General features: G+C 41.0%; 1 protein-coding gene across 3 annotated transcripts in view; it reads right to left on the reverse strand.

Moving 5' to 3' along the window:
- The window catches only part of DRC11 (dynein regulatory complex subunit 11), a 156,961-nt gene that overhangs the window by 62,796 nt on the left and 77,706 nt on the right, over nt 1-16,459 (reverse strand). For all 3 annotated transcript variants that reach the window (XM_032800046.1, XM_032800047.1, XM_032800045.1), the window contains exon 7: nt 10,381-10,465. In XM_032800046.1, the coding sequence (XP_032655937.1) occupies nt 10,381-10,465 (85 nt within the window). The remainder of the gene's footprint in view (nt 1-10,380; nt 10,466-16,459) is intronic.

The following is a 16,459-nucleotide window of genomic DNA, read 5'->3' on the forward strand; positions in this document are numbered from 1 at the left end:
CATTCCAAAAACACATTGTTGCAACGTGTTTTACGAGGCATTTTGCAATGTGTAATCCTAGACTTCCGTCAGCTACTTTTTGGCTTCAAATAGATATTGGAAAACTGACTTGCTACAGCTAAATATTTGCAAAGCCAAATTCTGATACAGCCTTACATGTACAGTAGGAGTAGGATATGCTAAAGAAAGGGCAACCACAAACAAAGAGTAACTTAATGGAATGCTGTCTCATTGGAAGGAGGTCTCAAGGGGATTCCACAGTGATCTGTCGGAGTCTGGTGTTGTTTAACATTTTTATTAATGACCTGTATGTAGGAATAGAGAGCATACTGATCACATTTGCTGATGAGACAAAGCTGTGGCGGGGAGGGTTACAAACACTTAAGAGGATAGAGCTAAAATTCAAAGGGATCTTGATAAACTGGAGAACTGGGCTATAGAAAAGAAAGTGAAATTCAACAAAGACGAAGACACTATTTTCTTCCCTAATATAGAATGGGGGATCACTGCTGAGAAGGATCTGGGAGTTGTGGTGGATCACAACCTCAACATGAGTCAACAATACAATGCTCCTGCAAAAAAGCAAATGCAGTTTTGGGTTGCATTAACAGAGGCATAGTATACAAGTCATGGGAAGTGATAGCACTGCTTTACTTGGCGCTGGTTAGGCCTCAGCTAAAGTACTGTGTCCAGTTTTGGTAAACAATGTCTAGAAAGGATATAGAGAAACTGGAAAGGATCCAGAAGTGAGCGACAAAGAGGATTAAGGGGATGGAATGCAAGCCATATGAGCAAAGGTTATGTTTAATTTGGAAAAGAGGCGATTAAGCAGGGGACATGATAGCAGTCTTGAAATACTTGAAAAGCTGCCATAAGGAAATGGAGAAAAATTATTCTCTCTTGCCACAGAGGGCAGGACAAGAGGCAATAGGTTCAAACTACAGCATGGAAGATTTAATCTAAATCTCAGGAAAAACTTCCTAATTGTAAGAACAGTAGGACAATGGAACAAACTGTAGGGAAGTAATGGAAGCTCCTTCGCTGAAGGTTTTCAAAAGGCGTCTGGAACCATTTGTCTTGGATGGTTTAGACACAACAAATCCTGCATCTTGGCAGGGGGTTCGACTTGATGACACTTGCCATCCCTTCTAATCCTATAGTTCTATGATTTTATGATTCTAAGGGAAAAACCAGGAAAAAGGAGGAGTCCTAACAGAAAGCACCAGAAACAGGCTCATACACAAAGGCACCCCAAGAGAGGGTATTAAGGCTCAAATTTATCAAGGAAAAGCAGGTTATTTCAAAGTGCCCAACCTTATGAGTCATCACAATCAAGCGTTTATTTGCAGTGATCTTGCTATTTTTGTTTTGCAACATAGGCAATGTTAACTAGTCCCTTATAGCAGGACTAGGGTGACCATACATGTCAGTATAAGGGGCTTTGTCTTATATACATCTGGAAAAAAAAGTGTCCTGATTTTTCACACTTGTTTTCTGGACACCCGAAGCAGGACTAGCGTGAAACTCAAAGGAAGAAGATGACACTTCCCGTCATGAATGGTGATGTCTCAGATGGATGGAAATATGTAGAATGTTAGAACAATACTTACAGACGATGGATTTAATTCTCATGTCAGGTAACCAGTGATAATGATGAAATACAAGCTCTGTGACATTGATGTTTAATTGCAAAAATACATTTTTAAAATGCTGACAATACAGGAAAACATAAAATAGGGAAGACAAAATATTTCTAAGGCTAAAACAAACATATCTAGAACAGTAAAATATATTTTCTGAAGAATGCCTTTTAAAGATGCATTAAAGAGCTCACAGTGGAAAGGAAGTGAGGAAAATAGACATGGTTATACATTGCAATCATTGGAATCTCACCAGTGGATTTCCCCAAGCATTTCAGTATTTTATATTTAATTAAATATGGTAATTCAAACCCCAAGCACCATTCAGTCATATCTTGCGTTGATAAGCGGTGAAGCATTTCATTCTTCTGGATAGATGAAAAGAATGACTAGAGTTCAAAACGGGTTTTTATTGTCCTGGCTGGACTGTTGTATCCAAAACCAAGAAAGGTACTCAAAATTTCTTCCTAACTGAAGTGGTAGTACGATTCCAGAGGTCCAAACTACTTCCACCTCCCACTCTGACTAGTAACTAAAGGATAACTGTAACCATTTACAAACAACTCTGGAGTTGGTCTATTTAGTGAGAATTTCTGTAACTCTGCATGAAAGTTACCAAATATTTTTATTTTAGGCAGCACTTCTGAGTTCTATTGGCATTATTTTAAAAGTAAAGTATCTCCAGACTATGATTAAAGATAGATATTTGTTTTATAAATGTGAAGAATGTGATATTGAAAGATATTGAACAGACTTTCTGTATTCACCAGCCTGCCGTAATGGTATTGAATTACAGTTCTTCTGTCTTGTTCGGCCCAGTTTTATAAGGGTGAAAAATAAGAATCTTGGTTGAGATTTTCAAAGCTGAATAGGGGATTTTCACACAATGAATGGTTCAAGAGTGATCATCTCTCCCTTTACCCAGAGCCCTAGGGACTCTGCAGTGACTGAGTGATTCTTCTAATCCTTGTGTAAGCAGAGTCAGGATGAGCTGTACCCTGACATCTGGTGGTGAAGTATGGGAAGTGTGAAAAGAATGTCTGGAATGCGAAATCTCAAATATTTGCATAGGCACGCCTACCCCATCCCAGACTGCCGAGCTGTGGGACTGCTTTGTGACAGAAATGACTCAACCTCAGTTGGGTGGTACTTGATCGACAAGGGACATGGGTTCCAAAACCCTGTGAATAGGAGAGGTTTGGGGACAGGTATTGGCTGGGTGCAGGCTCCTTGTGGAGCAGAAGCACCATTGCACCCCCTCTTCTCTCCCTGTGGACAATTAGAGTTGATTTTTTTATTTCCCTTAGACTCTAGTACAGTGGTTAGCTGAACTAACGTTTGGCTAATGTGCATAGCACTGGCTCCCCTCTATTGCTGAGATACTCAGAGCTGAAGTCACAAAAGAGTGAAATTACTGAGTGGAGACTGATATTGCTAACTAGGGGGAGCTAGAAGTTACTGTGGACAGAAGCTGCGGAGGTGGACGGTTATGGGATGCTTGGAGCGACCACAGGAACGTGGAGTGGGCTGGCAAGTGAGTGGCGAGTGGCAGCAAGCACGATAGCGGGTGAGAGCCACTGAGCAGATGATTGACTTGCTGGAAAACTTGCGCAGCTCACGAGGCAGCTTGTGGAGTGGAGCAGTTTGTGGGATGTCGAGGAGCAGAGTTGGACGGTGTAATGCGCAGCAGTTCGTGGAGAGGGCGAGAGCAGAACCACGGAGAGGCGCATTTGCCTGGGAACCACGTACAGGCCCTGCCCTCACGCTGTGGGAGGGACTCTACAGATAGACTCTGTGAATTCTGGGGTGGTATGACCAGAAACTTGTGGTTGTTGGCTTGGTGATTGACTTAGAACCCAAGGGGGGAAAGACATTGGGCAATGTATTTGGCGGGGGTGGTTATGGTTTGGTGTTAAATAACTCCTGTTTGTGGTGTCCTGCGCATGGATGACGCATTGGAATTCCTTCCTTTATTAAAAAGATTTTGCTACACTCAGACTCCGTGCTTGCGAGAGGGGAAGTATTGCCTCCTAGAGGCGCCCAGGAGGGTATGGTATGTAAGTGTCCCAGGTCACTGGGTGGGGGCTTGAGCCGGTTATGCCTTGTGTTATTGAAACAGAACCCCTGGATACTGAACCTGGCCCTTGTTGCTGCCAACTCAGAGGGGCAGAAGGGTTACATTTGGAGTGAATGGGCCTACACTGGCCACTCATCCAGATACAGGATTACACTGATGCCTGAGAGGAGCGTTAACCACGGCCAGCTGCTTGATAAATACTGTTGTTGCAGTCAAAAAGCTAGAAAGATTGTGCTATTAATGGTCAGCCACCAGATAAGAACAGATGTATCTGCTCTGAGCTAATCTGATGGCTCTGTGAAAGCAGGCACTTTGTGAACTGAGTTTCTCAGATCAGTCTTTAGAGGAAAGTGGAACAAACAGTAGTGACAAATGGACATGGAAGATCAAGACCCCAAACAGATTGTAGCCATATTGTGGGTGGAGTTTACTTACCTCTAATAGACATCCAGGAGTGCCAGAAACATCCAGGAGTTTCTCATTGCCCTGAAACTATGAAACACTGACAGAAATTATTGTCAGTATGTGGAACCTGAACTCTCTGAAGAAGCTGTTCAGTTTCCAGAGGTTAATGATGGCACAAAGATCTTCTTTCCTCTTTCATATGAGGAAGTACCATGAATAGAAGCCTTTCCCTCTGTATTTCTGAGATGCTACTTCTACAGGCCTACTTCCACTCTGCTCTGAGCCATTCTTCATGAGAGAGATTCCTGGAAAGAATGGAGGGGAACATTGGGATGTGGCATAGAGAGGATCTTGATTGCCTATCCAAGGTGAATGGTCTATAGTACCCAGCAGTCCATAGTAATTCTACTTTAGGCTACCAGAAAATCAAGTAAACCATCCCCAAAAGGAGGGGGAAAGGAACTGGAAGTTAAAACTAGTATTGGGCTCCTAAGCAACCCATCGTATCTGCAGCCTTTCTCCTGAAGGAAAGCATGTTGGAAAAAGCTGTTCTTTTCTTGAAATGTTTTAGATTGTCCTTCCACTTCTGATGTTGCCAAGGCCTCCTCTTCTGGGATTGATGCTGGAAACCTGAAAACACCAGATAAGGTTTCTGATACTGGATAGAAGATGAAACAATCAGGCCAGAAAAGAAAGACAGAAGTAGTCCCAGAAACCTAGAGGCATATTTTCCCTAGCATCTTGTCCATTTTGAAACTGAAAAGACCTTCCCTTTCTAACAGGTCCTTCACACAGGCCTAAAGGCTTTGACTACTCACAGGTTGCATCAGTTTTAATTAAAATAAATATTTAAATGGTTGTAGTTAAGTCCATGCAAACCTCTTAAATTGAGCTAGGAGTACCAATTCAAATTGCTGATGCCAGTGTATGAGTCAAGGTGTCCAAAAATCCTAATCCACCTGTAGAAATTGCTTGATTGCTACTAAGCCTCTAGATCATCAGGAAAATGCTTGATTAAAGGCAGCATCTTTCCTGAAGGTGAAACTGGCCCCTAGTCAGTAACTGGCCAAGCAGATATTTGGAGTAGACTTTCCTCCCCCTAAATGTAAATCTCTTTGGCATCCTTCTTGATGAGAAGGCCTGACCTGCCTTGGACTTCTCATCCCTTCACTGACTGACACCACCAGTGAACCAGGAATAAGATGGGGTAGGAAATAATGCTGCTGTGGCACCTGAGAAAGGCAATCTACCTCTTACGTGGAGAGCTTAGATTTATAATACTTAGTGAAGAGCCAGATTTGCAAAGGTATTTAGGTACCTAAAGATGCAATAGGTACCTCGTGGGATTTCCAAAAATGCCTACGGGAGTTAGGTGACTAACTCCCATTCCCTCTCATTGGCCCAGTGAATATTTTATTATGTATACACAGTGGAACAGCTCCAACAGGAGAGATTGAGAGGTACCTGCCCCAAAATACCCCATATCCCAGTGGTTAAGGCACTCTCCTGGGAGACCTAAATTCAAATCCCTGCTCCACATCATTTCCCCTCCTCCCCCCTGTTCCTCATGAAAAACCACGAACCTGGCTAAGGCGCCTAACTCCAGGAGGTTTACGGCTGTGAATTCCAAGTAGAGGGAGACTTCTCACTACTTTGGAAGGGTGGGGCTTAGGCTGTACCCCTCTCCTTGGCTCACCGGGCTGATTTTTGTGAATCCCTGTCTCCATGCTTTGTACAGAGACCCTGGGCCTGAACTCAGGCTTGTGAATTGCACTAGGTGGCAGAGTGTCTAACAGCTAGGCATGGCAGCACCTAACTGCCCCCTGTGAATCCCACCCTCAGTGATTTGCCCAAGTTCATTCTGTGATAGCGCAGGGAGTGCCTAACTCCCAGGTTAGTGCCCTATAACTGGACCATCCATTCTTTGTTTTGTATTTATTGTATGTAACGTCCAGACCCCTGTTAATGCTTCTTTTGCTTAAATAAACTAAATTACAGGTCCTTTGATATGCTGAATATTTCTTTTAAGATGGTGCCATCGTACGTCAGTTATTCGTGATACTTAGACTAATCATATTTCCATTAAGTGTGGCAGAACTGGAAGCCTCAAAATCCCATCATGCTACTTGCAGGTAACACTTTGGATTCACTCCATTTGAGAAATGAATTCCCTTAGCTACCTTTAAGTTTGCTTCCTCTTGGTAAGGCATGTTTGAACACTGTTTACACTCCAGTGTGCATTTACAAACAAAACCTAAGCTTTTAAACCTTTAAAAGCAGCCACAGGGATTTGTACTTTGCAGGAATGGATCCAAGATGATGAGTGAGATTTTGTGGGTCCCCCTGGACTTTGCAAAGTCTTAGTTTGTTTTGAGGGTCTGCCACACTTTGTGATCAATGGCAGATTAACACTTGTCTTTAGTTTTGCAGACACTGTTCAAATCTGGTTTAACTCACAAGCACAGCTAGCTTAGTGCTTTGCCTACTCCCCAGTAAACACTTGAAACTTTGGGTGCCTTGGTTTCTGTGTGGTTAACTTGAGATACTTAGGCCAAGGTTTCTTAAGTTGGGCACTCATAATTAGTGGGAAATGTAGAAAATCTGGGCCTGTGTAATTTGGCACAATTTTTCAGTCTGTGTTCACTACCTGAACCTTTTGTAAGCAGCGTGTTGCAGGTCAGGATTAAGTGCGTTTGCAGAGCTGGCTATAGGAAGCTATTGTTCCATAGAAACTCCAGAATCTGTCTTTCACACTGTAGGTATTACAGTTCAAAGTATAAATTAACAAGTAAACAGAACATTCCATATGAGGTGTATGTGAATGTTTCAATATAGGGTTACATTAACACATACAGAAACAATGTGGTTCAAGATACCTTGGTCAAATATGACGTAACTCTCCAACCTGAGTCTTTCCTAGGTATAATGCGGGTAACTAAAGCATTGCTATTTATACCTGTACAAACTGTCTGAATAAATCAACTATTTTAGTTTCATGGTGCTGATAATAATAATTATGATAATTTGTATTGTGGTATTGCAGAGTCTCCAGTCAGGATGATGCACGTGTTTCCACGGCAGACAGCATATAATTCCCCCCCACCCCCATTACTGTCCACACACTATAAAGCTGAAATTACAGTAATTCACAACGTTCTATTCTTGACACACACATTTCATTTGCAACCAAAAATCCCCAGAAGCAGATTTTTTCTTTTCTTAAGCTTCTGAATGTTGGAAGTAATTGGAGGGATAATGTGATTTCTAGACAGCAACTGTAGTGGCCTACTTCTAGTGAAGAGTCATTTATTAAAGAGGATTAATTGCAGAAACAAATTGTCATTTTGTTGGCAGTAGTATAAAAACAAAGGCAAAAACTGTCTTCATAGAAGGATATAAAAGACAGAGGATAAAAATCTGAAACGGATGCAGTAAGATTATATTGATTTTCACCAAAATCTTAAATTATTTCCTTAAGAGACAAAAGCCTCTTGTCAACAAAGAAATCATATATTTTTCACTAAATAAATAAACAGAGAATTTCCTACAGGGACACCTTTTGCACACTTTATTTTTAATTATTATGATTAATATTTTTTATTATTTATATTTCTCCTCAGTTAAATATATGCACACAATTCCCTTCAAAGTACAAAACAGAGTTTGTGTAGAAGTACCAGGCTATATTATAAAGTCAAATAAGGTCATAGTCATCAAAGGAGAAGGAAATATTGAATGTATACTAATATGGCAATGGTTTGTGAAATGATACATTTTTCTTTTCTTTTCCCTGAAGTGTCTTTACCCAAGGCTTTATCAAATATTTACTTTTAAAAACAAGCCTGTCTTCATTTTTCATAGAGTTTAACTGGATAGTAACCAACCTATTCACAGAAGACAATACATACAAGAGGTGAAGTGCTGGCCCGGTTGAAGTCAATGGCAAAACTCCCATTGATTTATATTACTCAGAATACCAGAGTTGAACAAAAACAATTACATAGTAGTTGTTGTTCTGGCATCAACAGTTTGTTGAGTCAGACGAACACAAGATCCTTTACTTGTGTATTTGACAGTCAGGTAGCAAATTCATTAACATACTTCAGTATCCTCCCTTTAGGGCAAACACATTCTGAATATCTGAGAGAACATGGGTCATGTTCGGATCGCAATTATGCTGATCTTAAGGAGAAAAATGGAGGCAGAAATTCTGTCAAATCAGATAATTTTGATAATGTTGCCAGAAGAAATAGATGTATTTTTCTTCTGTATTGTTTTCGTTTAGGGCAGGGAGAAAGCGGATAGTAAAACAATCTCTCAAGCTGTTGTTCTAGGTTTTAGAATTCTTGTATTTATAATGTAGTGATGAAGCAGACGCCCAAGAAATATAGCAAAATAAATGAGGATAGGAATTAAAAAGGGGGGAAAAACATACTCCAAAATCTACTGCAAATCAGTATTGCTTGGTGGTACCATTTCTCTTCATATTTTCTTTTTGAATTTTGTTTGTTCTTTTTATTGGCAGGGGCAGGTCTAATTATCCTCATGTCCCCTGAAGCCATCTCTAATAATAAGCAATACCTGCTGGAGAGCTCCCCCGCTGCTTAGAACAGGCTACAAAGCCCTCTTGACTCCAGCATATGTTTCTACTTTAAAACCTGAAAACCTTAACGGACTGTTTTTCCTCATTCTGTCTGGGATGGAACAACAATGAGGTTTAGATAGAGAGACTGGCAGGCTGACCCGAGAAAACTGTAAGCTAGAGTATGCCAAACTTCAGTTTTGGTGAGATGCAGGGACCCACTTCTCATCATTTTCCTTATTCTGAGCAAAGTAATTGACATTCAGAGCACTCTGCCTTAGGCTAGGCGAGTCAATATTTACACAATATTTACAGCCAGACTGGTTCACTCGGTGGGTCAAATACTACTCTCATGGACAGGAGTTCCCAAGGTTATTTCCCCAACAGATTCATCATCCAGCTAAGGTCACTTTTGATGAAGGAAATGGCTCTGAGTGCCAATCTCTGCCTTTGCCGTGCCAACTGAGCTTAATCACATTCTCCATGTGACACCTTGATGGTCAAGGAAAGAGATTACAAGCTGCTTTTATTGGTCAGAGGGGCCAGAAAAAGGTTTTAACAGGAAAAGCAACTGAGAGGGGTTGCAAAAAGGTGTAAGATAAACTAAGCCTCTTCCCTCACTTTAACTCAAACCTTTTTATTGATCGGTGGCAGTAAATTAAAGCAACTTAAGCCTGGTGTATATTAGAAACCTTTATCTGGTTTAACTAAATATTTTAAAATCAGTGTACTTAGACTAGTGCAAACACCTAATGTAGAGACATATAAGTCCTTACTTAAAATGATTTAGCTTAATTTGGTAATTTACTGATGTGAACTAAACTTCTTAAAACCAGGTTTAAAATGGATTAAATGTATCTACATTGGGGGTTTGCATCAGTCTAACTGAATAAATTTTAAAAAAAATTCATTGAGGTAAACTAGTGTAACTCTTCTAAAGACTTCTTTGCCCTTGACTCCCTTACGCTCACTTATCAATGTGTAATTTACATACTTTATATATCGCCTTCAAATGTGGCTTAGTTGCTACATGGGAATTAACCTCTGCTTACAAAGGCAAAGGAGTAATGGAAACACTAAATTTACTTGCTTAAGAAAGTAAATGAGGAAATAACACTTCCTTCTCATAGCACAAGAACTAGGTTTCACCAAATGAAATTAATAGGCAGCAGGTTTAGAACAAACAAAAGGAAGTTTTTCTTCACACAACACAGAGTCAACTTGTGGAACTTTTTGCCAGAAGATGCTGTGAAGGCCAAGACTATAATAGGATTTAAAAAAGAACTAGATACATTCATGGAGGATAGATCCATCAATGACTATTAGCCAGGATGGGCAGGGATGGTGTCCCTAGCCTCTGTTTGCCAGAAGCTGGGAATGGGCAACAGGGGATGGATCACTTGATGATTCTCTGTTCTGTTCATTCCCTCTGGGGCACCTGGCATTGGTCACTGTCAGAAGACAGGATACTGGGCTAGATGAACCTTTGGTCTGACCCAGTGTGGCCGTTCTTATGTACTTTGCCATCCTGATAACAAGTTTAACCAAAAAATTTTAGAGCAGTGGAGACCATTGCTATAAAATCTTACTTGGGTAGGTGTGGACACTTTTGTTTCTCTTAGTTTCAATCTCTAAGCATTTTATCCCTTTTTGAGGGGGGAAAGGCATTAAAATACCTGGTCTGGGGTTTTTTGAGAAAAAATCGCAGTTGAACCTCCCTCCTCTTCATTAGGGTAGTCAGGAAACTTGCCTGTAATATGCCTGCATGCAAAACAAAAGAAGAATCAATTAAAATACAATACCTGCCAATCCTATTATTAACCTGACAACACCAATGTGTTATGGAGGATCATCCCATCCCATCATACTCAAGATTGAAGGAATAACGTCACCTTCTAAGTCAGATATTCACTCAGCAAATTCATTGTCTTTCTGTTATGTTTGTACAGTACCTTATCTATGAGTGGAGTCATTAATTACTACTGCAATAAATGTAAGAAATAAAAATACATGGATTATAATTGCAGGCACTTTGGCTCGTATGCTGAACAATTTCCATTTGCACATGTATAAATAGCATCAGATGGAAAAACTGGTTCCCTGCATTTGCAATAAATCAACATACATGTGAAAAAGGATTTTCTCACTTATACTACTAACAGTTTTTAGAGGCCAGTTGAAAAATGGCCCTTAGAACCAAAAGAGAAGCATAGATTGTCTGTTCTGTTTAATGTTAGGCCACATTTGATTTTACAAGCATGCTTTATCTCTAAGATAAGTAAGGATTCATTCACATTTTTGACTCAGTGAAATAATTTAATATTATATTAGATGCAGCTCCTATGTTTAAATAATGCTAAGAGTTTGACTTAAAGCTGAAAAAAGCCAGGGCATTAGACATTAGGGTGGTTACTGCTTTCTTATTAATGCTAGCTGAAGGGAAAAAATGACAATGTGAACTAAAGTGAAGAATTAGTCTGAACTCAACCCCTTTAAGTAATTTACTATAAACTTGTATTACAAAAATGTTTTATTTTGCTATTTTGTTTCCTTTTTATTTAAAAATCATTCACAGATGCAAATGAATGTTACTTTCTTGAGAGACAAAACTTCTGTTTCTTGAGCAATAGCCTAGGCAGGTTTTCAAAAAAGGTAACTATGAGAGGCATTTTTTTTTTGTTAAAAGTTGTTAAGTCTTTTTAAGATAATTAGGGTGTGCTGAAACCAAATATGGTTGTTATCAATCTGTATGTTGCGTGTAAAGGCCTCACAAACAAAGTAACATGTAAATTGCTGGAGTGTAAATCTTTATTTCCTTTTTTGTCTAGGATTAACATACTTCAGGTGGATATTAATGAGCAATACAATGTAATGAAAGTGATCAAATAGTGATCAACCTTTTTAGAAAGCCGTTGGATTTCAGTTTCTTATTTTCAAGATGTACTAGAAATATTTTAATGTTATACAACCATGAAAGAGCAATGCATAATCTGAAAACACCTGTTTTTGAAACAAGTGAAAATATTTCTTGACTAAACCTTAAGCAAGCATTTTAATGCACACAAGTTAAGCACATATCTTAATGTACTATTTCAAGAAATGCTGGTATACAGTGGCAGATTGAATCAGTCTTATTAGGTCACATATTAGGGCACAGCTATTTATTTGATAGTACTGTCCTTGTGACCTGTCATGTACATTGGTACAACCTTGTTCCAGTCCTCTGCATTTGCATGCTCCTGCACAGACAAGTTGCGCTGCCCTGCATCTGCGTCACTGACTTCTGCACCCTCTTGTACGGCCACAGAATATTGCCTCCATGCAATCTGCTGGCATTGGTGGTTGTTACATGAACTATCCTCTGGTTTCCAACCCATTGTCTTTGGAGGAGGAAATACAGGATTTTTGGGCAGTGGGACTGTCTCCAAGCTAGTGACTGGTAGTGAGCTTTCTGCATGTGAACAAAAAGATCCTCACTTGCTGGGGGTAAAGCTTCTGATAACTACATGTGTGTGAACAAACTAACATGTGCTTTGTCAGTGCTGGGGACCTCTGGCATGCCATACATTTTATAAATAAACTCTTCTGCATTTTTCACCTCCTTTGAGTCTAGGTCACATTTTACAAGATGGTTAGGAGTGGATGGTGTTGCTGAAAAACTTTACATGAGGTCTTCTTCCTTTGTCCAGCAATAAAAGTAGTACCAGTCAGGGCATGAAATGGGAGCAGAGTTCTCAGGACAGTGGGTCCATATTGTACTTTCTCACAAATGGCATGAATAGGAAAGTACTTTGGCTTCACCCAAAGCTGCCTACATGACGTTTTGCTATAGCAACCCCAACCCGAAAAAAACCTACATCAGCATCCCTGGCTGCGACAACCACACTGTCAGCATCATTGTGGACAGTGTAAAATCATTTTTGTGTCTGCTTCTTCCTGATGAGCACACACTTGATTGGTGTCAACAACTGCTGTTGAGCACTGTATTTCAGCCTCATCCTGAAACCCACCAGCCAGACTGATGATTTTGTCATATGGTTCTTCTGTCAGTAGTTGCTTATATAGAAATGTTTCAAGGTCCTCCTTATTTTCTGGAAGCTCAGTGAACTCCATCCAGTTACTTGGAAGATGCACCTAATTTGATTTCCACCAGTCTTCGGATGGGTCTTGTACCTCTTTAGCATTTTTGTGTTGTACCACGCTTAACAGATTCCTTGTAGGACCTGTCAAACACAATGTCTATTCTGTGGAAGTCTGTTCAAGTCCTAAGCACTGTTTTTACAAATGTCCCTGCAAAGTCTCCAAATATTTTGGCTACTGATGGCTTTCCTATAGCTTGTCCCAAAGCTTGTGTGTCTGTCACAAGACAGCTTCTCCCCAAAGGGGTAACTATTGGTGGGTACATCACCCAGTACTGCTTTTGTACTTTTTCTCAGACTGCCGTTTGTGTGTGCTAATGCCAAAGGGACAGGCATTAGCTCATGTTTCAAAATATGTTGCAAATTCACAGTCCTGCCGGCTTCATAGGCTGTGATAATTTGCTGAAGAATATTTCTGTCTGCCTTCATGCTTGAGGCTTTTCCTTTGACTTCTTTCCCTACCTCATGTATCATGGAAAAAACTGAAGCATTATTTTTTGGTAGTGGATCATGAATGTGTACACATTCAGGTTCTCCTTTTCTTGTGCCAGAAGCCATTTCTCCACAAAGCTTTCCAGCTGCACTTGTTCTAGGATCTATGCCTTCAACAGTGTATCTTGTATCGCTTCAGCAGCCAGATCTTTTGTTGCAATATTTTGCAACGAAAAATATTGTTCCAATCTGGAGAAAATCTTGAACCTCTGAAGTGTTCATAAGTGCGCACTTTCTTCTTCTTTGGCACACTGCTTGCTTGGTTTTGTTGACCTTGTAAAGGGTGCACCAGTCACAACTCACTGCTAGGGCACCTCCTAGCTGGCTGTTCTGGGGATTACTCCTTCCAGGTCTGGTGCCCCCTCATGTGCACTGCCACCCCCTTCACTCTCTTTTTCTCTCTCGGAGACTCGGGGTGCTCTCTGTACATGGCTTGGCTGTTCAGCCAGGTTGCTGTGTATTTTCCCCTTCTGGGGGGTTATCAAAGCCTCTCCATCCAAAGTGGCAGTCTTCTCCCTCACTGCCCTGACTGTGCCACTTCCTCAGTGGCTGATAGGGGAACCCAGGCCTGTCCTCTACACCAGGTTCAGCTCAGGGACTCTATTCAGTGACCAAGGGCTGCAAAGTCCCACCTTGCTGCCATTTTCCTGAGCCTTTTTCTACTCTGCACCTCTCAGGATTTTGCTCCATCACACTTCTGAATAAACTCTTTCTTCATAGCCTAAATCTCCTGGGGTTTTTACTCCCCTGCTGAGTTTTCTTCCTTCTGAGTGTCCTCCTTCACTGCAGCCCCTTTCGATTGCCAGCTTCCTGGGTTTATATTAACCCCACCTGTTCCTTCTCAGTTGGGCTCCTTCATCAATCTGTGGTTACTTAGCCCACCTAATTTCCCTCATATGTGGTCTATCTACTTAATTGGCCCCGCTCATCCTTATTAACCCTGCCTAGGCTAGTGTGGGATGAACACTCCATGACAGATTCGTGAATAAATTGCTCATCCAAACCAACATGGATGTCTGGTATCTGCTGTGATAGGGGCTCTCAGGTTGTAAGAAAAGGCACGTCTGCTGAGGGCTGAGTGTTGGCAATGCCTAAAATTCCATCTCCTTTCTTTCCTGTGCCATTAAGCTACTCTTTGCTCTGATCAGGGTCTACTTGGTTGAACTTCTGACATGATCTCTTGACAACAAAGTTCGCTTGCAGGAATTCCTCAAGCACTTCAGCTGGTAGTTGATGCATTTCGGCAATGCAGATGGCACCCCACTTTGCATAGTTTTTGTGGTCATATCATATGAAAAATGGCAGTGTACGCTTGAAGGGTGAAGAGATGCATCTCCCAATTTCTTTCTCTCTGGGCATGGTTGAACATGAACAATAAGGCCACCATTTTCATGTACTGTCACCAAAACCTGAAGTTCACACTACCTTGACCTTTGCTGCTCACAAACATGGATGTGAGATTTCAAACTCTTTCAAGTGCAAACGGATGTGATGTCACTATAAGAATGTGACTGGTGAGCTTTGACAATATTCTCTTTGTGCTCTTGATCGTGCACTGCTATAAAGTCCAAGAGTTGTGGAAGAAGCAGGTACCAGAGTAGCTTAAAATGTCAGTTTGTGGGCCCATGTTGCCTTAATGTATGACTTGCCATTCATAGCTTGCTCGGTAGAGTTTGGATCAAGAACTCCACTTTTAATCCAGTGCAAGTCCTGAAGCCTGTGTGTGCTAGCCTATAAGTTCTTCCCTCCTAATCATGGAAAAGTCACTCTCTCTACTCTAGTGTGGCCCATTTTAGTTCCATAAGTTTATGGAACAGTTTCATCATCAGTTAGACCCACATACTGCAGCCCAAGCATAAACATGTGCACATGTTTGTATCTCCATACAGGAGACTTGAGGGTGTCTAGTTTATGGGCAGAAGCTTGAATGACTGGCAAGTATTCAGTGGAGGTTTATTTCTGGTTCTGTTGTGTACAACTGGTTGAAATGGGCCCATTCACCTCTTGGGTTCTCATTTTGATATTTAATGATAAAGCTAAACATCAGAAGCTCTTGTCTGCACTGCTCTTCTGAGTGCACTGTTCTTCACTGTTCTTCAGAGTCTGAGTACCACTCTTTGCAAACATGGTCCTTGAATACTGGTTTAGCTTTACCATTTCTTACAATGGCTGCTTTGATGGTGCTGACTGCATCGGGAGCATTGAGCATGCTGCTGTTTAGATCATTCAACATTTAGATAAGGGATAGATTCTCTTTGCCAAACTTGGGTTGCATGGAATATGTTCTTGCCATTCAGAGAAGCATCATTGATGGAACTATTGGTGGCTTTATAGTGAACAAAATTCCTGGGACCCAGGCCTTGGGGGAATAACAGTGCCATTCTCAGCATCCATATTTTATATGGTTTTCTCTGCAAGGGCTGTGTCCACCTTTAGGATTTCTTCATAACTACATACTGTGGACAGCCTTATGGGAAAAGCTGAATGAGTTGTTTTGACCTTATTGCCTGATGGGAGGTGCACCCCAAGATCAATTTGCTTTGGTGTCCTTTTCTTTCTACCACTCACACCGTATACGTCTTGAGCTACACTAAGCAGTTTGAATTTCCCTAATTCTTGTTTCTCAAGGTTCTCTTCAACAGCATCACAGTCAAGGAGAAATTGGCCTTATACTACTTGTGAAGGAACATGTACAGGCTACCTGGAGTGCAAGCAACTGCGTCATCCTCACTGATGCTGAAACCTTTGTGGCCAGGATCTGACCAAGTATCTCCCCGAATTTTCAATGCAACATGTACCAGTGACAGAAATATGTCTTCCTGGGGCTGGTAAAAGCAGATGGCCATCTCATCACTGTGGCAAGAATCCATCATTTGTGAGATGGGTACATATTTATACTTGGCTGAAACTAAGAGTGTTTGCCTCGATCAGTCTCCTGCTGAGAGACAATGAAATGAAGCGCAATAAATCATAGAATCATATGGTTGGAAGGGACATCAGGATGTCATCTAGTCCAACCCCCTGCTCAAAGTAGGACCTAATCCCCAACTAAATCATCCAAATGAGTGTAGAGTTTTCCCTTGAATGATGATTGACGACTGATATAGGAGTGAGGAATTTCAAT

The sequence above is a fragment of the Chelonoidis abingdonii genome, chromosome 10, assembly GCF_003597395.2.
Source record: "Chelonoidis abingdonii isolate Lonesome George chromosome 10, CheloAbing_2.0, whole genome shotgun sequence".
NCBI classification, from domain to species: domain Eukaryota; kingdom Metazoa; phylum Chordata; order Testudines; family Testudinidae; genus Chelonoidis; species Chelonoidis abingdonii.